The sequence below is a fragment of the Oikopleura dioica genome, chromosome XSR (assembly GCF_907165135.1).
Source record: "Oikopleura dioica chromosome XSR, OKI2018_I68_1.0, whole genome shotgun sequence".
Classification (NCBI taxonomy): Eukaryota; Metazoa; Chordata; class Appendicularia; order Copelata; family Oikopleuridae; genus Oikopleura; species Oikopleura dioica.
In genome coordinates this window covers 2,858,229-2,883,219 of record NC_137294.1, presented here as the reverse complement: position 1 = coordinate 2,883,219, position 24,991 = coordinate 2,858,229, and the positions used below count along the sequence as shown (strand labels likewise).

Here is a 24,991-nt window from a genome sequence, read left to right as displayed (position 1 = left end):
GTTCGAGAAGAGTTACGAACAGGAAACTAGCTTCAGCATTTACGACCCCACCTCCACCAGGTGGAGTGAAATGCCCCCCGGCTAGCCGGTTCAACTCAGAGCTCGTTGATTTCCCTCTTCCTCAGACGACATCAGACGACATTCGTCGGCTCATCAATTTTTGAAACTCAATAGAAACTTACGAGAACGTTATTATACGTGAGAGAGATTTCATTCTTAGAGCTGTTAACATCTGCTCGTTTTGCTTAGAGATATATGCCCCTTATCTTCTTTTCATTCAGAAAACTTTCTTTCTCGAGATGTCTGTCCCACGAGACGATCAGAACGTTAAAACCATCCTCGTTTCCGGCGGTGCTGGATACCTCGGTTCCACTATGGTCCCCCTTTACCTCGAACAGGGTTACAAAGTCACCGTCTACGATATCTTCCGATGGGGATCTGCTTCCCTCCTCGGTATCCTCCACCACCCAAATCTCACCGTCATCAAAGGTATTTTCATTTTTCAACAAAACGCGGTGGTATGCGGTTATCTGTGTACCATACCCGTGAATCTCCTATTTTAGTTTCATGGGTACCGGTACCAGTGAATTCTAAATTTCAGTTTCGTGGGTATCAGGTACTTGCGAACGCTCTCTTTAAGTTTCGTGTGTACCAGGTCCCCGCGAATGCTATTTTCAAAGCTCGTGGGTACCGAAGTCTTACGAACGCTTTTCAACTTTCATGAGACTCAGAAGATAGAAGACAATGGAAAAGCGCTCATCTTAAAATTAATGATAAGTAGGCCTCGGACGTAAAAATCCATCACCATCATCGGAGCTTCGTATGGGATTGAGAATAGGCTCATTCGAAAGCTCTTGAAGAGGGCTTTATTATTGGTAAATAAAAAAATTGGGCCCTGCCCCCCAGTTTGAAGTAATCTGCCGTTAAAGATAAAGTCGAAAAACGTTTTTACGAAATAACTTGAAACAGGAAGACAGGGTCCAATTTTTTTATTTGCCGCCAAGAAAGTTCCCTTTAAGAGCTTTCGAATGAGCCTACTCTCGTCCTCATACGAAGCTCCGATGGTGAAAATCGATATTTTTACGTCCGAGGCCTAATGATAAGCTCCAACTTATGATTGCCTTAATTTATGGTTAGTGTTAGGGGGCACTGGGCAAAATGACAGAACAAACTTACCCGAGGGGGATAGGCTAGGGTTAGTTAGGGTTACTGAAGGTAACCCTAAGTAACCCTAGACTAGACCCCGGCATCTTAGGCCCGAAGGGGCGGAGCCCCGAGGTAAGGGGCTTAGATTAAGATAGAAAGGTTGACCTTAATAGGTTGATATTGACTGAGTCAAAACAAGGTCTAGAAAAATTTCTACCAACCGCAGCTGCTTGGTACCCAGGAAACTTAATAACAATGTTCGCGGGTCATGGGTACCCATGAAAGTCAAAACTAATGTTCGTGGGGACCTGGTACACGCGAACGTTGAGAAAAGCCTTCACGGGTACCTGGTACACATGAAACCAAAGTTGAGCATTCACGGGTCCGTGGTACCCACGAAACAAAAAAGAGCATTCACGGGTACAGGTACACAGATAACCGCGTACAACCCAAAACGCCTTTTCGATTTTGTGGCGATACAACAATTTTCATAAAAATAAAGCCGACATTTTCTGAATTTTCCAAATAGGTGACGTCCTCGACACTCCACGATACAAGGCCCTCGTCGAATCCCACGACGTCATTATTCACCTTGCTGCTATCGTCGGTTACCCTGCCTGCAAAAAGGAGCCCGAGCTTGCCACCGCCTTGAACCAGACCTGTGTCGAGCAGCTCTGCGAATGGCTCAAACCTCACCAGCGAGTCATCTACGCCTCTACTGGTTCCTGCTACGGTGTCGTCGAGGGTATCTGCACTGAAGACACTCCCTGCAACCCAGTTTCTCTCTACGGTGAGACCAAGCAGGCTGGTGAGACCGCAGTCCTCAAGAAGGCCAACGGTGTTGCTCTCCGACTTGCCACCGTCTTCGGTGCCTCCCCACGACTCCGAGTTGATCTCCTTATCAACGATCTCCTCCACAAGGCCTGCACCATGAAGACCTTTGATCTCTACGAGCCCCACTTCAAGCGAACTTTCCTCCACGTCAAGGTATCCAGACTATTTTTTTTAAATTTATAAACGCTACATGGTGTTGTCGGATATTTTAGGGAGCAACAAAATGTAAATATATTTAGTAATTGATAAAGGATTGCCCGGGGCTTTCTCGTACTTAGAAACCGGCCGGTATGGCTATTCTTAGAATACTCTGGCACGATGCCAGCTTTGAGTGTAAATACAAGAATTATTCTTATGTTCTAGGATGTTGCCCGTGCTTTCCTCTTCGCCATCCAGCACTACACCTCCATGCAAGGAAACGCTTACAACGTCGGTGACGAGTCCATGAACCTCACCAAGATGGAGGTAATCAATCCATTCTAACCGTATAATTGACTAAGGACATTTTTTAGGTTGCAAAACTCATCGAAGCCAACGTTGAAGGATGCAACATCACCGAGGGTAAAGGTACTGACGCTGACAAGCGAGATTACGAAGTCAGCTACCAGAAGATCAAGAAGCTCGGTCATCAAACAGTTACTGTGAGTATCTAGAGTAGATGAACCCTAATCAAGAGACACTTGGAAGAAAATTATCTAATTTTGGAATTTCAGGTCACAGTTGAGCAAGGCATCAAGGAGCTGCTCAAGATCATTCCTCACTTGAGCGAGTCCGAGTTGAAGATCATGAAGAACGTCTGAGAGTGGTGGTGACCTGCTGGTCAGGTGCACTTACTTCCAGTGACGACTCTAACCACGACTTCTTTCTTCTGCTTCAAGAACTGAACTCTTAACCAGTGTATACTCACCGTTGCCTTTCCACCTAGTACTTTTTATTATTATACAAACAGCAAATCACAAATATCTCTAAACAACTTCTTCTCAATTCTGGTGACTCTGGTGGGCGCTATTTAGCTCACTGTCTTCCATGTCTTAGGCCATAAATAAATTAAAATCGCAAAAATTTATGAGAAAGTATAAGAGCTTTTATTCGGCAGCCAACGATATTTGAGTATAAATAATTTCAGGAAGGATTAGAGACAAACATCAAAGCATAGTGCAGTTGGCAATTTCGATTTCCAAAGTTCGTCAATTTCAACTTTAGCATGAACTTTTGAATTTAAAATTAGTGAAGTTGAAGCCGTCGAAATCCTGAATAATTGACAGTAGTGCTTTCTAATAGTGAAGCAAACGTACCGATTGGTCGATATTCTTAATGAACGCTTTGTCGACCGGCGTCAAGTCCGTGACCTCCTTCACGAATTCTTTGTCGAAATTGGCAGTGTCGTACTTGCTCTCCTGAAAATTGATTGTTAGTGTTAAATCAAGAAGGAACTCTTCAATGGAGCTGGGCTCGGCAACTTGAGAAAAAACCTGAGTCAGGCTCTGAAAAAACTAGAATGAAAAGCCGCAGCCCTTTTTCAGAGCCTGACTCAGGTTTTTTATCAGGTTTCCGAGCCCAGCAACAGACCATTCTCGGTTTGAAGGGAGGCTGTATATCCAGTCGTTCTAAACGCTCCCAGTTGATCAGCCGATAGAAAACATGCCCTGAAATATTTTTTTCTTCAACTGGAACAAATAAAAACGGGAGAAACCTTTGATTTCGTCGGCAGATGCATCGCCGCATGCCAGTCTTTTCTTTGGATCTTTTCTGAGTAAAGAGGCGCATATTATTTGCGACTCCCTGAATAAATTTATTCATTGATTGCAAAGAAAAATTACAATAATCACCTCGACATTGATCTTGGATAAGAAGGCGTAGCTTCCATAATAGCCTGAAACAATTCATCCTCGTCAACGCCATCGAAAGGCGGTTGACCATTGAGCATTTCGTAGATCAGAACGCCGAATGCCCACCAGTCAACAGATTTTCTAGCGTTGAATTAGCGAATGGAAATGTATTGAAGAGATGTTCAGTTTACCCGTAATACTGGTTTTTGATCATTTCCGGGGCGATGTAGTCTGGCGTTCCGCAAAATGTTTTCGTCATTTTCATACCAGAAATGCGCTCCTGATGCGAGATGCGGTGCAAAATTCAAAAAAGGGTCTTTTGAATTGCTTTTGCAACTCGTCCCTTACACATTCCAAAATCAGTTAATTTCACATGTCCTTGAGCATTAAGCATCACATTGTCCAATTTGAGGTCCCTAGGGTTTTGTAATGAGTCGATTATTCTCTATAGAATGTTAAACGTACCGGTAAATGATTTCTTTCGAGTGGAGATAGATTAGCGCCAATGCAATTTCCGCGGAATAAAAACAAGCTTGCGGTTCCTAGTCAAATTTAATTTCTCAACTTTCCGATGTTTTAAAAGAAAACCTTGAATTTGTGCTCATGCTGAATATGGTACATAAGATCTCCCCCAGAAACGTATTCCATCACAAAAAACAATCGCTCGAGAGTTTGAAAAGTCGAGTGCACAATCGTCAAAAACGGAGGCTAAAACGCGTGTTTGAAATCTTTTGAATAAATTTTAATAAGGCTTTTACTTTATGACTGAGACAGAGAACATTGCGCTCTGTCTTGACGCACTCGACATCGTCATCTTGCACGACAACGTCTTTTTTAAGTATTTTGATCGCGACTAGCTCTTTGGTCTGCTTGATCTCTGCAAGGAGTACTTTTCCAAATGATCCGCGGCCGATCACTTTCAAAAAGTCGAAATCGTCCTTTGTGAAGGAGGAACTGTCCGTAGAAGAACTTACGGAGAAGTTCGATAGTTTCTCGACGGTCGAGCCATCAATTTCTGATTCAAGTTGTTCTTCGATCTCGCTCAATCGCTGCAGTGACTTTTCTGATAATTCTATCGGAACATTGTAGAACTCAGATTCTTCTTTGGATAGTAGTTTGTACCAGCCGTCGGCTTCTATCTTCAGCAGTTCCGATATCCCGAAAGAGAATGCGCCCATGAAATCGTTCGCCGAGGTCATGTCCCAATCCCACACTTCAATGTGAAGCCGTTTGTCCTGATCATGAGCTGCATCGAACGCAATGACGAGCTCCTCATTCCATTCAGGATCCAAGCACTTGTGAACAATCTTCGTCTTTCGTCTGCTTTTCGAGTTAGTCTCGGGCACCAGTTTCACTTTGCAGTAAGGATCAGCAAGTCCATTCGGATCCATGGGCGCCAGATTACACGCATTAAAAATCTGTTGCGGCTCGTTCGCATTTTACCTTGTCTTTTATCTAGTCTAGCGCTTAACTTGTTTTTCTTTGAAAAATTCAGGTCTACTTGCATCTGACAAATGGTTCTTTATGCACAAGCAGCACCAGTACTTCTCTCAATCAATAAAACAAACTCCAGGACACATTCTGCGTGAGCCTTTCCTTGATATAAATGTATCCCTCGTTGATGCTTATTTTCACCTTCAGCCGTCCGCGTTTTCGTAATGATCCTTGCCGCATAAAGCGGGGATGAACTTTGGCAGCGCAAATGCACATTCATCGCGCACAGTTGGCACTGCAGACCACTGGAAAAGATGAAGGATCCACAGTGGTCGCATGACTGCATCACGTGATACGTTCTATTGTGACTTCTTTCTGCCGGTTTGTATTTAGGACAATTTCGCTTGACATTCAGTACTACTAAGTCGATTATCCATTGCTCTGAAGACACAAAACCGAGCAACAACGGGATGAATAAATAACATTAAAACGATTATAAAATGACGTCAAATAAATACTGTCGATCACAAATCTACACAAAAAGAAATCGTTCCTGTTTGTAAAGTCATGAGGCTTTTCTTGTGGTCCATTATCGACACCAGAGCAAGGAAAGGCGATAAAATTGTGGCATCTTTTATGAACGACGACGGTGCAACTTTGGCACTCGTAAGCTTGTTTCTTGAAGACTCCCCAGATGAAGTCCTTGCAGTGGGCGCAGAAAGTTGGTTGCTTTTACGATGATAGTTCGAAATTCTCAATTTGGCAATTCCCAATTGTTAACCTTTAGCCTTTCACCTTCCTTGAGCCATATCGCCGCGAAGTCGTGTCCTTTTACTTGGCGACGTCGTATTGCGTTTTTTCTGCTTCTTCTTTTGCTCGCTTTTATAGGTTAAAACTGACACAACATAATTAGCTACAGAAACACTTCAACATTTCAATATTTTAACGCTGTCTTTGACATTTCCACTGGAGGATTTGGAATGGCTGGATTCAGTGCCTTCGATTGAAGCCATTGAATTGTCCCCTACAGACATGAAGCAATCGTTAACCGTCGCTTGGCAAATCTCGTCTTCTATCTGAAAACCAATTGACTAGAGAAAGCTGAGCCTTACCTGCCGTTTGCATTTAGAATCTACAAAGACACTTTGTTTTGATTTGATTTCGAGTTTCCCTTTTTCTCTCGAAGTCTGTGATTCTCTTCAAATATTAAAAATACGTTTCTCGAGTGTTTGAAAAATATGCTGAACTCGGTTGAATGAAAAAGAGCACCAAAAAGCAAAAAAGAGAAAAGATAGAAGTTCGACTAAATGAATGCAGAAGGGGGCTGCCCGCTTGAATTATTCAAAAATAATTTCTCTTTTTTCGCTCCAATTTACATGGTTCAAGCTAGAAATAAATATGTAGGTTTAAATTTAAATTTTCCGTTAGAATATGTTGATAAAGAAGATATTTGTCGTTATACCGGTATCGGTATATACTAATTAATTACTAATTTCAGCGTTTAAACTTAAGGGTATCACCAAGTTAACAATTTTTTGCTCTAAAGCTCCTTCTAAGCTACATTTTAATAGCAAAATATAAAAGACGTCTAAGGGTATAGGGGGACAAACCTATGTTTGAAAATTCCAGCAGGGTCTACGGGGGGAAACACGGATTGAGTTGGCCCACTCCGCACGTGGGGCCAAGGCACAGGAGGTGTCAAGCCGAGATTGAATAGATGCAAGGGACCACGCCGCCGGGGCGAACTCCTGCAGAGTCCAGTTCTGGGCCAAGTTTGGAGCAACTCTCGGTGTGAGACCTTGAGTAAACAGAATCAAAGGTCACATTGAGCCCGAGATCAGGATCAAGCTCATCCCCGGATAAGCCCTAAAAGTGAAGATATAGACGACCAAAAAATATAATTTGATGAAACTACGCCCAATAGGGTAATCGAGGGCGTAGAATCCGAATCTTCGGTTGAAAAAAACTTTTAATGTCAAATAAGCCACGGGCAGTAATCTTTACAACAATTACTGCCCTTAATTTCTGAAAGTATTTCCTGGATCCTGAGGGGCTCATTTCTTATAAGGGCAGTATTTGTTGTAAAGATTACTGCCCTTTGTTATCTAGTATTTTCTGGATCCTGAGGGTCATTTTTTGAAGTTCTTTTATTAAATCTTTTCCTTTATTAGTTGTTTGTTCTATCAGCTGCTTGATAAAAGTTTGCCCATCTTAATTGCTTCCGATTTGAAGATTAAAAAGACAGTTGCGACATATAACGCGCAGCTGAAGACTCAAGCAGAAGGCATGGTCAATAAAAGAAAACGATTCATTATGCTTTTATTGAAAATGTCAGATTATCAAAAAATTGCTGATACTTTGCCAAATAAGCCAACAGATATTTATGGCACCAACACCGCTCCTAAATTATTGAACATTACTTCCGGCGAAAGAACCAAAGAAAGTCTTCACTTCAATCTTCAAATTGGAGAGTTCCACTACACTTACCATGTGATGCATGGATCTACTGCTGCGGACAAGATCACTCTTTGGTGTGAGCGAGGAACACATCGAACTCCAGCCGAAAAACGATGCCCTCACCGTGTGAGATTAGCGATTCTCAATCCAGCTCTGATTTTGACCACGACATCATGGAAGAGAGAAAAGGGGCGCAAACCGAAGGAAGTTCCACGACACAAGCTCATCCTTACTGCCGACGGGGTGCGCGATCCTGACAACTACGCTGTTCTTGAGGTCTGCCCTGATTCACCATTTGAAGAAGTTCAAGGTCACAATCACCCTGGGAACGACAACATCCGTCCGCTTCAAGATCTCTTCAAGGAAAATGCTACCCTTCGTTCTTTTGACCATAAACGAGAACAATACGATGCTGAGATGGCCAACTTGCCAGGCCATTGGGTTGACCAATTCAAGGAAGATGTCGCTGGAGGCACCGAAAAGACGAAGCGAAGTATCCGAGAAAAACTTGCCAGAAGATGGACATCACCAGCATCAGAAATTCCAGAAGAAGCAAAATCGATTCCTGTCTACCATCACGATCCCAACGTCAGCTTCTATCATCCCGATTCAGCCAGTGTTGTCAACGAACGATTTCTTCAAGCGCAATTTACGAACAGCAAAGGCCGCCCAATCACCCTCTGGATACTCAAAAGCGAAATTCATCTTCTTGATGATAGACATCCTCTGAACAAGTCACCCTGCTTCATCGACGGAACTTTTGATGTCAACAGCAAGATGCCCGGCGTTTACCAGCAGTACAGCATTGTCCGCTACTATTCGTCAGACAACGGACGAAAAGGGATGAGCTATCCACTTCTCTTCTGCTGGTTGCCGGACAAGACGCAGTCTACCTACAGAGCGATGTTCAAGAAAATCCGCGAGCTCTACTTCGAAGAAACTGGCCAAGAACTTCTCATCAACGACTGGAGAGTAGATTACGAGCCAACGCCGAAGAAAATAATCAAGGAGCTGTGGCCTGATGCTCAAGTCTGCGGCTGCGAGTTTCATTACTGCCAATGCGTCATCAAGAACTGGAGACTCAAGCTGGGCCGCAAGGATTTCGTCTTTGATGTCAAACTTCGAGTCGACTTTTACGATGTCTACCTTGGAATGCCCTTCTGCGATCCCATGATTGTGAATCAAGCTCTACACATCCTCGAGACACAGCGAATCCCAGCCATCGAATGCGAAGAAAAAAGGAAGCGAATCGAAGACTTTCACTACAAATACTTCAAGAAAGAATGGATAACAAAGCGACACTCAAAAGCAGATTGGAATCTTCATCAGCTTCTTGTGAGCGGATCTCGTTTTGGACGACCAATCAGTGCGAAACCCTACATCTCCAGCTCAAGAACTCATACAAGTCTCCACCAGCTTCAGTTCGCGCGTTCTCCCTTCTTCTCAAGGACTACAAGGGCTACTTCCTTGGAAAATTTGCCGTCAATCGCCACGCAAGAAGAAAAGTCGAGTCAATCGTTCGCTGTGAAAGAGTATTCTACCATCATTCCAAGATCGAGAGCCAGACAACCGAGTGGAAATTGGACAACGCGATCTCAATTTGCCAGCAGTTCCGAAATCTCGACAAGAAAATCATCACTTACCCACTCTCTTACACTGTACTATAACTGTTTTTTGTAAAAATATATGTTTCCATTTTTATAAAAGCTTTTTCGACTCTTTTTTAATCGAAAATATAAAGGGCAGTAATCTTTACAACAAATACTGCCCTTATAAGAAATGAGTCCCTCAGGATCCAGGAAATACTTTCAGAAATTAAGGGCAGTAATTGTTGTAAAGATTACTGCCCGTGGCTTATTTGACATTAAAAGTTTTTTTCAACCGAAGATTCGGATTCTACGCCCTCGATTACCCTATTGGGCGTAGTTTCATCAAATTATATTTTTTGGTCGTCTATATCTTCACTTTTAGGGCTTATCCGGGGATGAGCTTGATCCTGATCTCGGGCTCAATGTGACCTTTGATTCTGTTTACTCAAGGTCTCACACCGAGAGTTGCTCCAAACTTGGCCCAGAACTGGACTCTGCAGGAGTTCGCCCCGGCGGCGTGGTCCCTTGCATCTATTCAATCTCGGCTTGACACCTCCTGTGCCTTGGCCCCACGTGCGGAGTGGGCCAACTCAATCCGTCGTCTGCCGGTCTACGGGGGGATCCTTAACTCAAAATTAATAAATATCATCTTGCTATTTTGGAACCTTCAGAAAAAATTCGGATCAAATGAAATAATGATCAGCAAATAATATCAAATCTAAAAACTACTTACAGTTCAAAAGAAGGTCTCTCTAAAAATACACCAGGGTTGAGTTTATGTGCAGTTGAGGAGAAGAAGCAAACATGAAAAATGATTAAGGTTGGCGTCGCCAGCAAAGTCAAAATTAAATTTGGGGCTTTTCCATTTTGGTTCTCCCTTTCACGCAAGGTTAGATAACGCGGTGTCCGAGTCCTCGCCCAGTTACAGTCGCCAGAGGGACTCAAAGCCGATTCTCCTCAGATTAGCTCCATCAGCAATTTGCGTTCTTTCCTTGCCCCACGAAGACCTGCAATTCCAGTTCAAGACTCCTCAAGAGTATTCTCGTCAAGAAGAGCTAATGCCTTCCAAATCTTGATCAAATTAAACTAAGAACAGTGAAAACTCAGAAAAGCAATCAAAGTCGGGCTTCAGTTGCCGCCGTACTATCGATCAAATATTAATTTTCGAGACTTGGCAACTAATTTCGCCGCCTCGCCCAGAAAAAAAAGAGCGTATTTAACCAGAGTTGCACTTGCACTTATTAATTTGACAAACGTTGTGTACAATTTATTGGAGCAGAAGTCCTTGTCGGGCTCTAAAATGGAAACTCGATGGTTGCACTCGCCGCTGCTCAAATTCTTTGAGATCGTTGACTCCGATGCTGTCGTTTTTCTGGGATAAAAACGTTATGGCGAAGAAAAAGAAAGCCAAACCTTTTGCTGACTTTTTGCTCGTCGATTTTTGTACGTCTTGAAGAGTTCTCCGTAGCCTTGATGTTGAATTGGCCTCCATCTAGGGCCCTTTGACCCTAAATTGTATTAGAAAGGAGTCAAATGCCTAATTTAGTACCAGCATAATTTGTGACTTGTGGAACTTCTTCGTCTTCTTCAAATTTGAAATCCCCCAATTCCAATTCTGTATCCTTCACTAATTTCATCTCCTTTGCTTTTGTATCCACATATGAAGGTACTTTTTCTTGCTTTTAGAAACTTTTAATTTTTTTTCGTAAAAAAGATATGCTCTTGCTATCTAAAGTTCTTTCAAGAAATCCATTAATAAAGGCATTTCCTGGAATGTGGTCGATTTTTGGCAGCTTGACGACTTCCGTTTTCTTCTGACTTTTTCTAGCGATTGAAACAGGTGTTCGCTCAACTTCTCCGTAAGAAACAACTAGCTTCTCGTGTGCGAGTTCTCGTCGCATTTGGTCAACTGAATCTTGTTGTTCTTGAGCTTCTTCGAAGAGCACAGAAGCAAGTTCTGCACGATTGCGGGCCTCGTAGAGCTTGTCGTTGTTGCGCAGGGCGTAGATACTTTCGGCTTTGGAGTTTTCCAGTTTTGAGAGGAGTTCTTCGTTGTCATTTTGTATGCCTATAAAAAGGTTGTTATGATGGGAAATTAAGCATAAATAAAGCAGCTCACATTTTGAATAATAAACGAGTTTGTTTGGCTAGCTTTGATTTGTGTCTCAAAAATTGCTGCAGCCGCCTTTCAGTGCAATTTTTTTTCGAAGTTAGGGCGCTTTTTCAATTAGACTTATTTTTATGACAATTAATCTTTTAATATTTATTGACGGCGTTTTTATTTAAGATGAGCTCAGAATCCTCAAGAGACTACAACCTTGGAGTTCTTGGGGTCCCGCAAGACGCCAGCGCAGTGGAAATTCAAGCTGCTTTCAAAAAGGCAGAAGCAAAGTTTCAACGAAAGGAGAAAGCTTACAGGGCTCTTATTGAAGGTAAGACTGGGCTTTAGGAGTTTTTTAAAGTGTGTTATTAAGCAGATCTGGAACCAAACAAGAATCTTGTTCGAGGTCACTTCTTTGGCGGTCCGGATTTGAGAGAGCAGATGGAATACGATGAAATGTTGAATTTTCTCAAACTTTTTAAACGCGGCGAGAAAAAAACAAATTTGAAGGAAAGAGTTTAATGTGTTTGTTTTTTTTTAAAGACATTATTAAAATTTCAATGAAGTTTTGGGTTTATCAGGATTTCATTGTTAAGTTGGGCGGATGGACTCTTAAATTTTTGGGTGACTATTATGTAGAAGACGAACGAGTTTGCCTTCAAATCGGAAATGAGGGTAAATTTATTTTAGTTTTTTTTTTCATTTATAACATTTTAGATGGCGGGCCAAAGTTCAAGGTCGTGGTGGAAGAAACTCATAGATATACGGGATTAGTACTACGAGATAGTCGACAAGAATTGGAAAGTTATGACGACGATGGAAAGCAAGTCGTTAATTATTGGAGTGATGGGGACCACGAATGGGAATGGAATGAAACTGAAATTCGGTTCAATATCACCCTACTGTAATGAGGTAAACGAAAAAATAAAGTAAAAATCAATTCTTACCTTCTGTTCTCAGAAATCTGTCGTAAGCAGCCCAGCAAGACTCAGGAATTCGTTCGTGTATTCTCCTAAAGCAACATACAAAGTTTATTCACTTTACTGACGCTCACTTGATTTTGTTCTGTGCCTTGTGTCTTCTCGGATTATTGTCAAACCACTGGTCAACTGAGAGCGGTTTCTGCTCGACTGAAGTTTGCTCTGAGCCTTTTTGCTTTAGTTTGTTGCTTACCCCACCATCCATGTCTTGGCTGCTGAAAGTCTGTGATTAAAAACGCTCTGTCTCGCTCACGTTTAAAAAGCGACATTTTATTTAATAAAATAAAGCTATTTTAAAAAAGTGTTCACTTTTTTCACAAGTACTACAATTTTTTTGTTTTTCAAGAAATCGTAGGTCGCTAGGGAATGCCTTGGGACTGTGTTTGGAATCGCCACACAATTCAATTAAAGCCGCCATCCGGATCAACTTGTATTTCCATTTTTCTCGCCTCGGCCTCAATAACCGTGCAAACATCAAATTCTGATTAGAGAGAAAAAACCTCCTTTGTAAAAGAACGCTTGATGGCATTACAGTTAAATTTTGATTTTTATTAGAGAAATTTTAAACCTCCAGCAAGTTCTAAGTTCTAAGTCTTAGTCTTTTGTTAATGCGGGTCCATAAATCCAACTTTATTAGTTGTTGCGAACGATGAAAAATGCAGTAATACGCAAATCCAAACATAGCTTTACTTCGTGACAGGGCAACGTCGTCATAAATAAAAAAGTCGTGAGTTTTCTCGCCGTTTTTTCGCGACTGTTTACGTTCTGAAATTGCCCCATTTCGTTACTTACCAAGAGTTCCTTTCGCTGTGTAGTTTCGGCTCTCTTTTTTTTGACTTTTTTGAAGGAGAAGTCTATTCTTCGCAAAGTCGTCAATGGCACTCGCCGCGGGGCGATGCCGTACTTGCTTGTGGGCGCGTATAATTTTCTAGCATTTTAAAATCTCCATCACGAAAATGGCGACGGTGGCATTTAGTCAAGTGGGTAAACTTTGCCTTGAGGAAATTGGCGGCGAGTTTCCTGTGTTGACAGCTACTGTACAATAACAGTTTTTATGTCAAAGAGAATATGTCACCAAAAACCGCATAGATATTAGGAGAACATATATTTGTTCAACTTTGCCGTCAGTTACCACTTATTGTTAATTCCATCTAGAATTTTCCTCCTTAGGTTAGGGTTAGCATTGACGAAGGATGATTATAGTTGGGGCTAGGGTTAGCTCTTCTTCTGCAAATTAAAGCTTGCCCTCAATATTAAAAATTTTATGATGCAGAAAATCAGGAGCTGACAATTTTAAGAATGAGAATGAAAAGATTTTTAGATTCTTCTAAGAGCTTTAAATTATGGAAAGGAAGGCGGAAGTGAGCTGAGAAGCTCCGGGTTGAGCAGTTCGGTTTATTGTGTGCCCAAGACCAACAATGTAAGCTGAGGACAAAAAACATTCGAGACCCAAGGGCAAGGCACACAAAGCACGGGCTCGGACTCAATAACTCAAACCAGATACGTGTCTTGATTTTGCGAAGGGGCGAACGTATTCCCCCTGCGAAGAGAAAACAGCCCGATTCCACAATTTCAACTTCTATTGAGAATACTGCGCGGCGACGGAAATTGGGGCTGGGAACAATTGTGCTCGCACTCCCGGCGAGTTTTAATTTGCCTCGCGGGCAGGAATTGTCCCTCAATTGGTCTCAGCGGTAGCCATGTTTGATACTTAAGCTTGCACAATGCGAACTCCACCGCGCGAGTTTCAATGGCGCCCGAGCTACAACTTCCACAAACTTTTTTTTTCATTTCATTAGTACGAAGAAATACCTTCACATTTTATTTTAGAAGGACTTGAGAGTAAGGGAAATCGAAAAGATCGCTCGGACAAAGCAAAAACTCGGGAAGACTCGAAAGAAATTTTGAAGGAAGAATTTTGAAAAAAACGAGAAACGATTGTGAAAAAGTTTGAGGAAAGAGAAATGAGTGTTGAAGGTCCTTGCCAAAGGTATGATCATTCCTCCTTGATTTCAGGGGCTCCAAAAATGAATACAAAAATTCAAACGATATTTGTCTCTAAAATTGCTTTCAGTTCGAAGCTTCCAGTGACTTCCATCCGCACACTGAACAAACTGGCAAAGAATGTGAGCTCTGTGAGCAAGGACGACTCGCTTACTTCGCTCGACTGGCTGAGCTGCCTTGGGACCCCTCAGCCATCCGTCAAGGAGCCTCGTCCTGCACAATACACGCCGAAAGAGCTCATACGGCTGAGCTTTCGCCTCGCACGCCATGACGTGAGTAAACTCGATCGCAGAAAAGAAATCACTCCCAAACTACCACACAACTTTCGCTGACAATTTCCTCCCAGTGCAAATACTAGCTGATGCTGTATTCTGCGACTCGAAGGAGATTTCGGGCTTTCAGGAATCGCGTGTTTATTTATCCCAATCGCGACTTCTATCTACTATTCAATGCGAAAACAAAACATTATGCCTCATGAATATTTTAAGGTACTCACAATACAGGAAATGGTGGACATGGCGCAGCGCCTGAGTCTGAAAATTTCAAAGGTGCGTTTTTTCTTTTCAGCGGCGGATTATCGAGCTTAACTTTATACTTTCAGAGTGACATTGAGAGTGAATTGAGAAGATCCAGCGAGTTTAGTGAATCACCATCTGGCTGGAAGCTACAGAACTCGTCGACAGGAAGTTCGCATGATGGCGGGCGTCCGGCGAAAAGGGCGAAAATCTCCGACTCGCAAGAGGTGAGCTTGATTTCGTTTATTAGTGATTGTTGAAGAGGCTAACCTTTAGCATGCCTTGCCGACCACTAATAGTCCGTCTGGCAATAAAGAATTAATATTTATTTTAGAATCACGTCAATGTCATTGTTGATTCGAGCAGCCTCAAACAGTCGCAGGAGACGGCGAAGATATCCCCGCTCAACCGCAATGCGTACTGCCCAGATCTCTCCAACGTTTTAATTGACTTCGGCATTCCGATCATGAACGAGAGTGTTCCCATGGAAGAACACGTGAGTTGCACTCATTAAATCATCACTCGATTGTTTTTATTAAGACGAAGCACGGAATGAGCCAGCATCTGCCCATGCTTGAAGTCACTGGCGCAAGAATCCCCACCCCGGAAGACTGGATTAAAGACGAGTACTCGAACAATTCCGTAGGCGTCGACTCTCCTCAGAGTCACGAGGACTTATTCACGTCCTCGGATGTAGATACACCCTTCCTCGTCGACTCGTGGCTTCAAGGAATGTTCCAAAATTTACTATGCGTAATATCAATTTATTTTTTCGAAACGAGCATTTTCGAATGATCGATCCCTCAGTAACCAGTCCCTCGGTACCAATTTCGCGCCAGGCGAGAGTAAATATCGAAGAGAACAGAAACCGCGAATTATTTTTCGCGAAATTTGCACACTGGCAAAAGGATCTGCGATAAGGAGAAGTACAGTTTTGAACATTGAAAAAGACACGTTTTTCGACTATTCCCACTGAAAACGACCAAGAGAACGATGAGCCATTTTTTTATTATTTTTATATTCTTCTTCATGTTCTATATTTTATTTCATTATTTTTCTATACGCTTCTTCTTTCAAGAATATTTATCAACAATAAAAGATTCTATTTTTCTACAAAATACACTTCATTAAAAAGCATTTCGTTTATTGTTTATTGCAAGTTTGTTTGATTGAGTTGAAGAAGCTCATATTTCATGAACGCGAGATTTCTGTATCAGGAGGGAGTTTCGACGAGCATTCCACCAAAACTGAAGGGCTTTAAAGATTACGATATTTACCTTGTTGGATTTCGATAATCAGGCGATAATATCATCGGGCACATCTGGGAAGTCGGAAATGGACATCGCGAAAGAGTTACGCCTGGCTTTCTCAAGAAGGGCTTTTTATTTTGGCTCTTGTTTTATACAGTAAATATCGATAATATGAACTTTTGCTAGTAAGCTACTAGCAAAGACAGTGCTCTGCTATGACAACGTGTTTAGTCTACCTAGAGCGCGGCGTGTTTAATTCGAATAAAATTCTAGTGGCGGAAGCACTCATAACCCCTTATTTCACTTCCTGCACCCGTCATTTCGGGACTGAGGAGTATCCTTATCCGAAAGCGGCTGGCTTACTTCCTATTCATTTTCCTTTGCTCGGAATACCAGCTTGTTCTGCCCGTTCCTTTTGTTCCGCCCAGTCACACGCGAGAACGCCCGTTTCGCCGAAGCCTTCAAACTGAAACGCCGCTTTCTTTCGACCTTCTGCATCTCGACAAAAGGGTCCAGTCCGAGGGGCTCTGAGAAAGACTCGTAAATAAACAGTCCCTCATTGAATCGTTTACCTATTACTTCGAAGCTCAGATCGCGCACTGCTTTGCTGAACTCGAGGGTGGCGACGTCATTTGCTTCTGAAATGAAAGTGTTTTTCTTTTTCAGAACTGGAATAATAATATCCCTTTACAAATAGTCATTTGGGAAGAGATAAAGACCGCGCTGAAGTTTTGATGACAAGGGAGGAGCATTAAAATTAATAAAGACTTAGTACTTTGAAATGAAAATTATGCGAGTTTAGGGCGAACTTCAGAAGCCGTGAAAATCGCGCCACGACTCGGGTCATAGGGAGCATTGATAATCCAAGCTGATGTCAGCGGCTGATCGGGTGACTTCGAAAGCGAAATCGGCTCAAAAGATCATCTTTCTAATTTTTGCGATTTTGGAGACACGTTTACTCGAAAGTACTCAATCGCGGCTTAGTGAGGACAGTTAGCTAGTAGCTGCTAGCGGATAGTCCATGTTCTAATGTGCGCCAGAAGAACATAAGCCACATATCTTCTATCACTTATCTCGAGAGGATGAGATGGGCTTTCTCGTGGATGCAAGTGTCTTAATTGTGGCGCGTATTCGGTAAGACCCTTGTGCGCCAGGAAAGTGACTCTCTCTTCAGACTCATTAGAAGCCCGGCCTGAGTACACAGTTATCTCGTTAGCGCGGCTCTCTTACCAAAAATATAAAATCCCAGCACGCACGTTTACGATTCCCGGCAACATCTAATCGGTCTCCCTCTCGCAATCCGATAATGCGCGATTAAAATAATACCCTTTGAATTCTAGCGATCGCCGCGCACCTTTTTTAGAAAACTTTCTTTCTTTTGGCTTTCAAAGTTGCGCAAATACCCAGTTGTCATGTGTAAAACAAGCTTCAACTAAAAGGGCTATATTCGCGGATTTGTGGATTGTTGAGTATTTTGGGATCGTATTTATAGAAAAAGAAGGGTGTGGTTTATTCATAGAAGCCGGATAAAAGGTGTTTTGGCAACTTGTTCGCATTCAGAGAAATCTTTTTATATTCCCTGAAATTGGAAACCGATATTATGAGCGCTAGAATTCACCTAATGGGATTCCAAGGAATTCGTTTTCTTTCGAGTTTATTTTTAGGCAAAAACTTCACATTGTTGGGCCGTAAATTGAATCTAGAGGACATTACGAATTAATTGATTACGAAAGACAATGTCTTAATAATTGAAGCTTGTTGACAATAAATGCATCAAAATTTATCTGAATAAAAACAAACCTGAGTCAGTTCTAGACGATCTCTTCTTGTTTCTCATCTCAAAAATCCCAGCAATTCAAGAAGTAATTCGAGAAATCGGTTATTAAATCGGCTAACTCGCTCTGATAAATTTCGCTGTCTCTTGTTTTCCCAATTGGAATCCTCTTGAAAGTCCGTGCTGACGAGATGATAAGAATGATGCTAGAAAAAAAAACTACACAAAAAGCAGATATTCGGCTTAGTGCATTTCAAAATTTTCAGCGAAAGGAAAAGGGATCTTTTTCTGTAAGTTGAGCGCAAGTCCCGCGCGGTATCGGTGGCGCTCTCCAACCGAGTTCGAATGGTGCACCACCTCGAACGCTCTTTGTCTTACAAACTCAGTTGCTTGGATCAAAACAACCCAGGTTTATCACTCTTGGCACTCAGGAGAATGGTTTATTTTCAGCAGAACAAAAAGAAATGCAATCGACAGGTATAAAAGCTCATCACATGACGAAAAGAATGAGGAATGAAAAGGCAGCTCCACCACAAAGACCAGCAACGAGCGAGGTTCCCATCGTGTTACCAACATCGTCGCTCAAATGTCTTGGCGCGATTTGCGAGGCAAAAGACATAGCTTGAGCTGAAAATACATACGTTAGCCAAGTTCTTTCGTTTATCGTCGAAAATCTGATCTTATCGACGAAGCCTTACTTGAGATGATTCCACCGGAGAGGGACATTGCAGCCATGATGATTATATAAACCCAGTCGGAGTAGAAGACGATGCTGGTGCTTCGATCGGCTGTTACGATGTTACATAGGGGAAGAAGGAAGACGAAGCCGAATCGGACGATAGAAGCGGTGAGCAGTTTCATCGACTGAACGAACAATGGAAGCTTTTAAGAATTGAAAAAGCGGTTCTTTTTTGGTGATATACAGGAAACTGACCATTCGATGAATCAACTATCTATTCGCAAAAATATAAAATCACTAGATGACTCGCTAAAACGTATTTAGACAAGGAAGTTGAGGTCTGTTATCGTTTCCATTAACAGTTGTGTAAACTGGTTCAAAATAAACGATAAGATTTGAGTGAACGTGTTTGAAAATGCTAGAGCAATGTTCCTGCTCCCTATCTCGCTATTTTCGCGCTGACTCTGAGTTTATAAGTCCATCGTGAGCCAAACGAGCTCTAGAATGCGTTAAAAAGGGTTAAATTACCTCTTGTGGCTTAGGAAAAGGCACTTTGGAGGCAGAGACTCGGCCTTTTTCGGTGTTTGCAAATTTCGAACGAAAACGTGATTATCCAGCCTAATCTGCCAAAGGCATGAAATCATTCGAGGACGTAAACAACGCTTCAAAAATTTTAAGCGGAAATCGCGCATTGTGCATTGAAACGCCTTCCTATGGTGTCGCCGACGTTGAAGAGAGTGAAACACCAGATGGGCTGGAACCACTTCGTGTGGTAGACATTATTGCAATCGTAATTGATGGGCTGGACGAAAGCTGCGACGGCGGGGAAGAGCCCTGCGAGAAAATTAAAATCGCGTCTCGGAAAACGCACGTTATTACAATGAAACATATGACATTAAACATCCTCGAAGAACGCGCTAATGCGAGCTTGTTGCTAACAAGACGCGCAGATGCTTGAAGTTTAGCGTCTCAATAGCCAAAGAATACAGTTAGCTCCTACCTAATGTGACGACGAAGCAGAGGAACACGGAAAGCATGTAGGGCCACAAAGTTGTCTTCACAAAGTCGCCAAAGGTGATATTCGCATCGCTCAGCATCGCTTCGTTTTCGACATTTTCTGCATTGCTAAAATAGTTTTAGACCTTGCCAATCCTATTATAGCCTTTTCCAGAGCTTTGATTTTCGTTTTTTGATGAGTTAGTTTTTAGAATAATGAAAAAAGAGTGTCGTTGATGAACTTTTTAGAAAATAAGAACAAGAATTTTAACGTTCGTTTTTATCGATTTGAAATAACAAGAAAAGTTGCCTAAACGCACTTGTGGTGGTGGTTCACTGGCGATTTTGAGTAATAACGCCATGTCGCGAAATTAGTATTTTGGATCACTTAGCAAACCTGTCCATGCTTTTCTGATCGCCATCGTGAACGTGTTGAATGTAGAGTGGGTGGCGAATTATTCGCAGAAACATGAAAATGCCAAAGAGGGTGAACACAATCGCCAGCAAAAAGAAAATGAAAGCAGACTCCAGTGGATCGTCGAAGAGGCCTACAAGCAATTTGCCATTAGCGTCACAAAACAACCCTTGTAGCTTATTCACAACATTGTGTGAATAGGAAGGTTCCAACATACGTTTTAGAAAGAACCTTTTTTTGCTTTGAACAAAAACTTATTTCTTTTTTTTTGCGAATCTAATAAACTCGCCGTAGCTGTCAGCCAGCGAACTCTTTGCTCAGCCAGTTCTTTTTAGTTATCGTTACTAACCTAAGGTAAGCAAGTTGACCACGCAGGCGAAAATTCCACCGCAGCCTTGGCCGCCCATCACAGCGCCCATGATGCCCAAGTCCATCGGGAACTCAGAAGCAAGGCCAAAAAGAGACGTCTGGAAAACTGCGCAGCAAATTGTAATCAAAACGACAATGCCCATCGTAGTTCCAAAGAAGACTGGTATTTTATCCTCGAAATTGATTCGCACCATTGCCAGCGTAGCGCTCAAGCACAGAACATATCCAAGAAGGCAACCTGGAGACAAATTTTTAGATAAAATATTACTGAAAATCAAGGAAAAAAAGATTGGCTGGACTGGGACATTCATAATACCTAAGAATCGCGTCTTTCTAGGAATCTTCTTTGCTAAGATTGTCGTCAAGAAGCAGAAGATCAGATTCGTTCCCATCGTCGAAATGGCAAGTGTCGAGCTCCAGAACTTTTGAAGCGGGTTAAACTCCCAGTCATTGGTGCAGTTGTCTTCCGTCGCGGGAGGAGCCGCCCCACTTCCGATTCGTAAGTTTTGATTCTTGCCCAGCTCGATTGAGATGTTGGTCAATGTGAGGCTCATCGTGTCAGGAGAGGTTTGGTTTTTCCAATCGGAACGTTGCAGTTTCGTCATCCAATATGCGAACGGCGTGATAAAGAAATTCCAGGGCAGCAGGGTCGCCATCCTAAATAATCCCGCTATTTTCTAAAACCGTAACTTTCCCCCATGTGAAAAAGCTATTTCAAAAAGCCCACATAAGGTTTTCGAAGAAACTTTGAAGAATTTCTAACGAGGAAGTTTAGGCCCGCAACACGTAACGTTCCGACAACTGCTTGTTTGAGTTACACTATTAATTATTCGTGCGTCAAAATCAGATAAGCCTATCTGCCTTTCCACGAAACTCGTCAAGCTCACAGGGTCAATCGTTTCAAATCGCTGGTGTTAAAATTGTACTTCGCTTGCGTGGAGTGCGAGGTATCCGGCGGTATCGAAATTCAGCCGCTGCGAACTGTTACAAGTCCAAGGTCCTTGAGGTTAACAATCTGCGGAGCATCTTTTAAGACAAGCCAAAACGACGTGTGTTGAGCTGTTATGTCGAAATTTCGTGGGAAACGGAAGTTAAAACGCCGGCTGATTCCCCCCAAATTTCGCAAATATTACGAAAGTCGCTACTTTCCAACAAGCATACGCTCTTTTAAAAGCTTAGGTTGGAGTTAGATTATTGCTCAACGATCACATGATGGAGTTAGTAGTCACGAGCCCAGCTCCATAAAAAGAAAAAGGTAATAATAATAATAATAAGGTTATCCAAGAACACCGTTATCAAAAATCAAGATATGCTTAATCAAATAATATATGATTCGTTTTAATACTATCAAAATCAAACAAATAAAAACGCAATAATAAAAAATAAATTTGGCGCTATGACTGTGAAAGTTACGACTTGAAAGTTTGCTCAATCCGAGCCCGATCAATCTGAAGCCACACTAATCACACCAATTGCGGGCGATTAAGCCATTGTTTACTGTGAACGAGAATGTGTCCAGATCTACCCTGAAAAAATTAGCAAGGGCATGGATTGTTGCATCACATTCCAACGCCGCATGAGGCTCTGTTTACGATTCACGAGGCGACTTGTGATGTTGTCAAAGGCGACGCCAACGTTGAGACCTATTTAACCGGCCCTAAGCAGCCAACCCCTCAGAAAACGACAAAGACAAAAACGAGAAAACTTAGAAAAAACAACAAATTTCGAGAAAAGAAAAAGATGGACAGAAGATGTGTTGTCCTCTGTCTGGGCGAAGCGTTGAAGATGGATGGGAGCGCGACAAGCTCACTAAAAGCCAGAGTTAAGCTTGCTTCACACCTAGCTAAAGGAAAGGGCTTTTTGTCTTACTTGTAGATTTTTTAACAGCAAATCTTTCAACTTTGAATTTTAATCATGCAGTAGCGCATCTAAAAAGCCGATAAAAAGAACATGACAGTTATCTGATCGTGTCCGGCGGCGATCCTGCCAAAGTCGGCGTCACCGAGGCTCAAGTAATGGCTCGATTAACAGCCGATGAATACGTGGACTCATCAAAAGTCATCCTCGAAAACGAAGCTCGCAATACTGTACAAAACTTTCTCTACGGCTTCGAAATCATCGCGCGCCTCTTCCAGGGCCCAACAATCGTCCGGATCGTCACATCAGACTATCACGCTGCTAGAACATTCTACGTCGCGCATTCTGTTTTAAAAAGCATGGACTTGCCAAGATTTAAACTCGAAATCATCTCCGCCTTTACACACGACGAAGTCTACAGAAACGAAAAGTTCACCGGAGAATTCGAAAAGCTACCCAGTACGGTCGGTTATCTCCTCAAAAAATATCAATTAAAACCGCTGCCGCAAAATTATTTTCTTACTGCCTTGTCGATGATGGAGAAAAAATAATACTCGAATAAAAGCTAAAATAAACATGATGCGATAAAGACGCCTGAGAATTAGTTTTCAAAGTAAGAAAGCCATACTGTATTCGAGAAGCCGCTTGCGGCTTCGAGGAAAAATGAAAGAGCCGCGCCTAGCGCGGTTAGATCCTTATTCTCAAAAGGCTTGAAACATACTAATTGTCGATTTCCTGCTTGAATTTAGGTTACAATAATTCAGAAGCATCGTTTTCATGGTTCAAATCGAGAAGCCGCTTGCGGCTCCGAGCAATTAAATGAAAAAGCCGCAGCTTGCGCGGCTAGATTTTATTTTTCTAAGTCGCAAGTGGCTTCTAGATTTGAACCATAAAATGATGCTTCTTAATTATTTTAACCCAAATTCAAGCAGGAAATCGACGATTAGTACGTTTCAAGCCATTTGAAAAAAGGATCATCAGCATATAAAAACGAAACACGCGTAAACTACCATTTCGCCCGATGAAATTATTTCGTTGGAGCAAAAGAGCATTTTTCGCGAAATTGGCTGAAAATCAATGACGCCACGCAGTGTAAAATTTTGATTGAACGCAGTTTTTCTTGGTTGAGTGCGTTCTCAAAACACGGTGAAAAAGAAGGGCTTACCCAAGAAGGAAGAACGATATGAAGAGCGTCGTTTCTGAACCCATACTGTTCGTTCGCGATTTTCGTCCTTCGAAATTCTCTTCGATCTTTTGCTTCTAATTTATGCTTCCTGTTGTTTTGTTTTGACGGAGATGTTCTCGAAGCTCGTCCCTTTATGGGGGTAAATCGATTTCCAATTCAAACTCCAACGAATTTTTCTTGGGACGATTTCTGGGTCGGATTAAAAATTCCCGCTCGCGGTTTATACGAAGCGTTTTCAGGTTTCCTGTTTTACGATTTCTACGCGGCTAACAATGGGCGGGGACAAAAGGGAATCTCAATGTTTCAAGAATGTCAAGGAAGCCAAAGGCCCTTAAGAATTCGGGTCCAAAATCCCTTTGAAAGGGAGTTGAGGGGCGTCGCCATGCCCGCCAGTCAAGGGATGCTCTACTACGTGAGCAGCTATTTCCCCATTTAGTCGAGCAAAAGTACTCCAGTCGATCTCAGTGAGCACTAACGCACATTCTACTGGATACCGTCACAACTCGTCGATTCTTCCATTTCTTCAATCTTCCAAAAAGCAAGTCAAGCTTTACAATTCACAACTTCAAAGGAGACGACTGGGAAGAAAAAGACGATTACATAAACGTCTTTTTCGACAACTAAAGCTGAGAAAAATTCATCAACAATGTTTTTGTTTTTCCTGTCTTGGCCCGGCAACCTGTGTCGAAAAGCTGAGTCAGGGTCATCAAAGAGTTAAACGAAGGAATACTAATAGTATTATACTATACAATTCTATGTTTCAAACTTAATAAAGTCGCTCCGCGGCTTTTCGTTTAACTCATTGAGGATCCTGACTCAGTTTTTGCACAGGTTGCCGAGCCCAGACTTCTGTTGAAACATTTGGGAAGGAACACGTTTTTGGAAGAAGCATTGACAATGACGCGCTTTTTTAAGGTTACTGTATTTATTTCTCCCACTTACTCCTTTGAAGACCCAGATCACTACATATATTTTGAATCAGCAGAAAATATCTAGAAACTTTACCGTAACCGATTCTCAAAAATCACTTCCGTTTACGATTCTAGCGCCGGAAATGTAAAAATCATGAACGAACGGTACCCATAGAACCCATAGACAATGGCATATCAAATTGAATCTTATGTCATTTTAGAGTTGCCTGTGATAAAATAAAGGCTAGATGACCTCTCTGTCGATGCTAAAGCGAGTGAGTCCTGTTTTTTTGTGATGACGCAACTTCCGATTTTCAAATTTTATCAATTCCCGCCTCTAGAATCGATTATAAAGAGCTTATCTAGCCTTTATTTTATCACAGGCAACTCTAAAATGACACAAGATTCAATTTGATATGCCATTGTCTAGGGGTTCTTTGGGTACCGTTCGTTCATGATTTTTACATTTCCGGCTCTAGAATCGTAAACGGAAGTGATTTTTGAGAATCGGTTATGGTCAAGTTTCTAGATATTTTCTGCTGATTCAAAATATATATAGTGATCTGGGTCTTCAAAGTAGTAAGTGGGTGAAATAAATACAGTAACCTTAAAAAGCGCGTCAATGCTGCATTGTGGTTGGGGAATACGCAGCGACCGGATGTTTT

General features: G+C 42.1%; 5 protein-coding genes and 2 long non-coding RNA genes across 7 annotated transcripts; 3 read left to right on the top strand and 4 right to left on the bottom strand.

Moving 5' to 3' along the window:
* The first annotated feature begins 251 nt into the window (after window positions 1–251).
* Window positions 252–2,961, top strand: LOC145706586 (GDP-D-glycero-alpha-D-manno-heptose dehydrogenase-like). The gene is made up of 5 exons (XM_081784006.1): window positions 252–489; window positions 1,676–2,133; window positions 2,344–2,445; window positions 2,493–2,621; window positions 2,694–2,961. The coding sequence occupies exons 1-5, from the start codon at window positions 300–302 to the stop codon at window positions 2,778–2,780; spliced, it is 966 nt and encodes a 321-aa protein (XP_081640132.1). The 5' UTR covers window positions 252–299; the 3' UTR covers window positions 2,781–2,961.
* A 122-nt stretch (window positions 2,962–3,083) lies between these two features.
* LOC145708786 (protein kinase C beta type-like) lies at window positions 3,084–5,603 on the bottom strand. The gene is made up of 11 exons (XM_081786484.1): window positions 5,401–5,603; window positions 4,568–5,236; window positions 4,398–4,517; window positions 4,275–4,351; window positions 4,147–4,225; window positions 4,001–4,089; window positions 3,810–3,950; window positions 3,674–3,762; window positions 3,550–3,626; window positions 3,276–3,377; window positions 3,084–3,230 (listed from the first exon to the last, which is right to left on the bottom strand). Exons 1-11 carry the CDS (start codon window positions 5,587–5,589, stop codon window positions 3,180–3,182), a joined length of 1,683 nt encoding a protein of 560 aa, XP_081642610.1. The 5' UTR covers window positions 5,590–5,603; the 3' UTR covers window positions 3,084–3,179.
* Window positions 5,604–10,553: 4,950 nt separating this feature from the next.
* On the bottom strand, window positions 10,554–13,457 carry LOC145708785 (uncharacterized). Its single transcript, XM_081786483.1, has 8 exons — window positions 13,453–13,457; window positions 13,163–13,298; window positions 12,564–12,585; window positions 12,445–12,520; window positions 12,338–12,402; window positions 10,839–11,357; window positions 10,703–10,797; window positions 10,554–10,661 (listed from the first exon to the last, which is right to left on the bottom strand). The coding sequence occupies exons 1-6, from the start codon at window positions 13,455–13,457 to the stop codon at window positions 10,972–10,974; spliced, it is 690 nt and encodes a 229-aa protein (XP_081642609.1). The 3' UTR covers window positions 10,554–10,661; window positions 10,703–10,797; window positions 10,839–10,971.
* LOC145709625 (uncharacterized) lies at window positions 11,570–11,927 on the top strand. The gene is made up of 2 exons (XR_014134914.1): window positions 11,570–11,721; window positions 11,764–11,927. It is a non-coding gene; the product is annotated as an uncharacterized LOC145709625 (long non-coding RNA).
* Window positions 13,458–14,182: 725 nt separating the features above from the next.
* LOC145709615 (uncharacterized) lies at window positions 14,183–16,026 on the top strand. The gene is made up of 6 exons (XM_081787303.1): window positions 14,183–14,360; window positions 14,445–14,646; window positions 14,863–14,922; window positions 14,976–15,116; window positions 15,224–15,385; window positions 15,430–16,026. Exons 1-6 carry the CDS (start codon window positions 14,335–14,337, stop codon window positions 15,682–15,684), a joined length of 846 nt encoding a protein of 281 aa, XP_081643429.1. The 5' UTR covers window positions 14,183–14,334; the 3' UTR covers window positions 15,685–16,026.
* On the bottom strand, window positions 15,945–18,182 carry LOC145709626 (uncharacterized). The gene is made up of 4 exons (XR_014134915.1): window positions 17,940–18,182; window positions 16,712–16,777; window positions 16,553–16,666; window positions 15,945–16,258 (listed from the first exon to the last, which is right to left on the bottom strand). It is a non-coding gene; the product is annotated as an uncharacterized LOC145709626 (long non-coding RNA).
* A 177-nt stretch (window positions 18,183–18,359) lies between these two features.
* LOC145708561 (equilibrative nucleoside transporter 1-like) lies at window positions 18,360–23,653 on the bottom strand. Its single transcript, XM_081786246.1, has 9 exons — window positions 23,395–23,653; window positions 20,689–21,029; window positions 20,353–20,610; window positions 19,986–20,136; window positions 19,593–19,717; window positions 19,298–19,426; window positions 19,121–19,158; window positions 18,612–18,777; window positions 18,360–18,540 (listed from the first exon to the last, which is right to left on the bottom strand). Exons 1-9 carry the CDS (start codon window positions 23,436–23,438, stop codon window positions 18,404–18,406), a joined length of 1,389 nt encoding a protein of 462 aa, XP_081642372.1. The 5' UTR covers window positions 23,439–23,653; the 3' UTR covers window positions 18,360–18,403.
* Between the last annotated feature and the right edge of the window lie 1,338 nt (window positions 23,654–24,991).

Excerpts from the sequence above, each read along its gene's own strand:
- LOC145706586 (XM_081784006.1), top strand. The coding sequence starts at position 300 with ATGTCTGTCCCACGAGACGATCAGAACGTTAAAACCATCCTCGTTTCC. Across the intron at positions 2,446-2,492 it reads TGAACCTCACCAAGATGGAG|GTTGCAAAACTCATCGAAGC; the intron begins GTAATCAATCCA and ends GACATTTTTTAG. Across the intron at positions 2,622-2,693 it reads TCGGTCATCAAACAGTTACT|GTCACAGTTGAGCAAGGCAT; the intron begins GTGAGTATCTAG and ends TTGGAATTTCAG.
- LOC145708786 (XM_081786484.1), bottom strand. The coding sequence starts at position 5,589 with ATGCAGTCATGCGACCACTGTGGATCCTTCATCTTTTCCAGTGGTCTG. Across the intron at positions 5,237-5,400 it reads TACATTTATATCAAGGAAAG|CCGCAACAGATTTTTAATGC; the intron begins GCTCACGCAGAA and ends AATGCGAACGAG. Across the intron at positions 4,090-4,146 it reads TTGGAATGTGTAAGGGACGA|GAGCGCATTTCTGGTATGAA; the intron begins GTTGCAAAAGCA and ends ATCTCGCATCAG.
- LOC145708785 (XM_081786483.1), bottom strand. Across the intron at positions 12,586-13,162 it reads CACAGCGAAAGGAACTCTTG|CAGCCAAGACATGGATGGTG; the intron begins GTAAGTAACGAA and ends ACAGACTTTCAG. Across the intron at positions 12,403-12,444 it reads AAGGCACAGAACAAAATCAA|GAGAATACACGAACGAATTC; the intron begins GTGAGCGTCAGT and ends ATGTTGCTTTAG.
- LOC145709615 (XM_081787303.1), top strand. The coding sequence starts at position 14,335 with ATGAGTGTTGAAGGTCCTTGCCAAAG. Across the intron at positions 14,361-14,444 it reads GTTGAAGGTCCTTGCCAAAG|TTCGAAGCTTCCAGTGACTT; the intron begins GTATGATCATTC and ends AATTGCTTTCAG. Across the intron at positions 14,923-14,975 it reads TGAGTCTGAAAATTTCAAAG|AGTGACATTGAGAGTGAATT; the intron begins GTGCGTTTTTTC and ends TTATACTTTCAG.
- LOC145708561 (XM_081786246.1), bottom strand. The coding sequence starts at position 23,438 with ATGGGTTCAGAAACGACGCTCTTCATATCGTTCTTCCTTCTTGG. Across the intron at positions 20,137-20,352 it reads GGTCAACTTGCTTACCTTAG|GCCTCTTCGACGATCCACTG; the intron begins GTTAGTAACGAT and ends AATTGCTTGTAG. Across the intron at positions 18,541-18,611 it reads CTCCGGTGGAATCATCTCAA|CTCAAGCTATGTCTTTTGCC; the intron begins GTAAGGCTTCGT and ends ATGTATTTTCAG.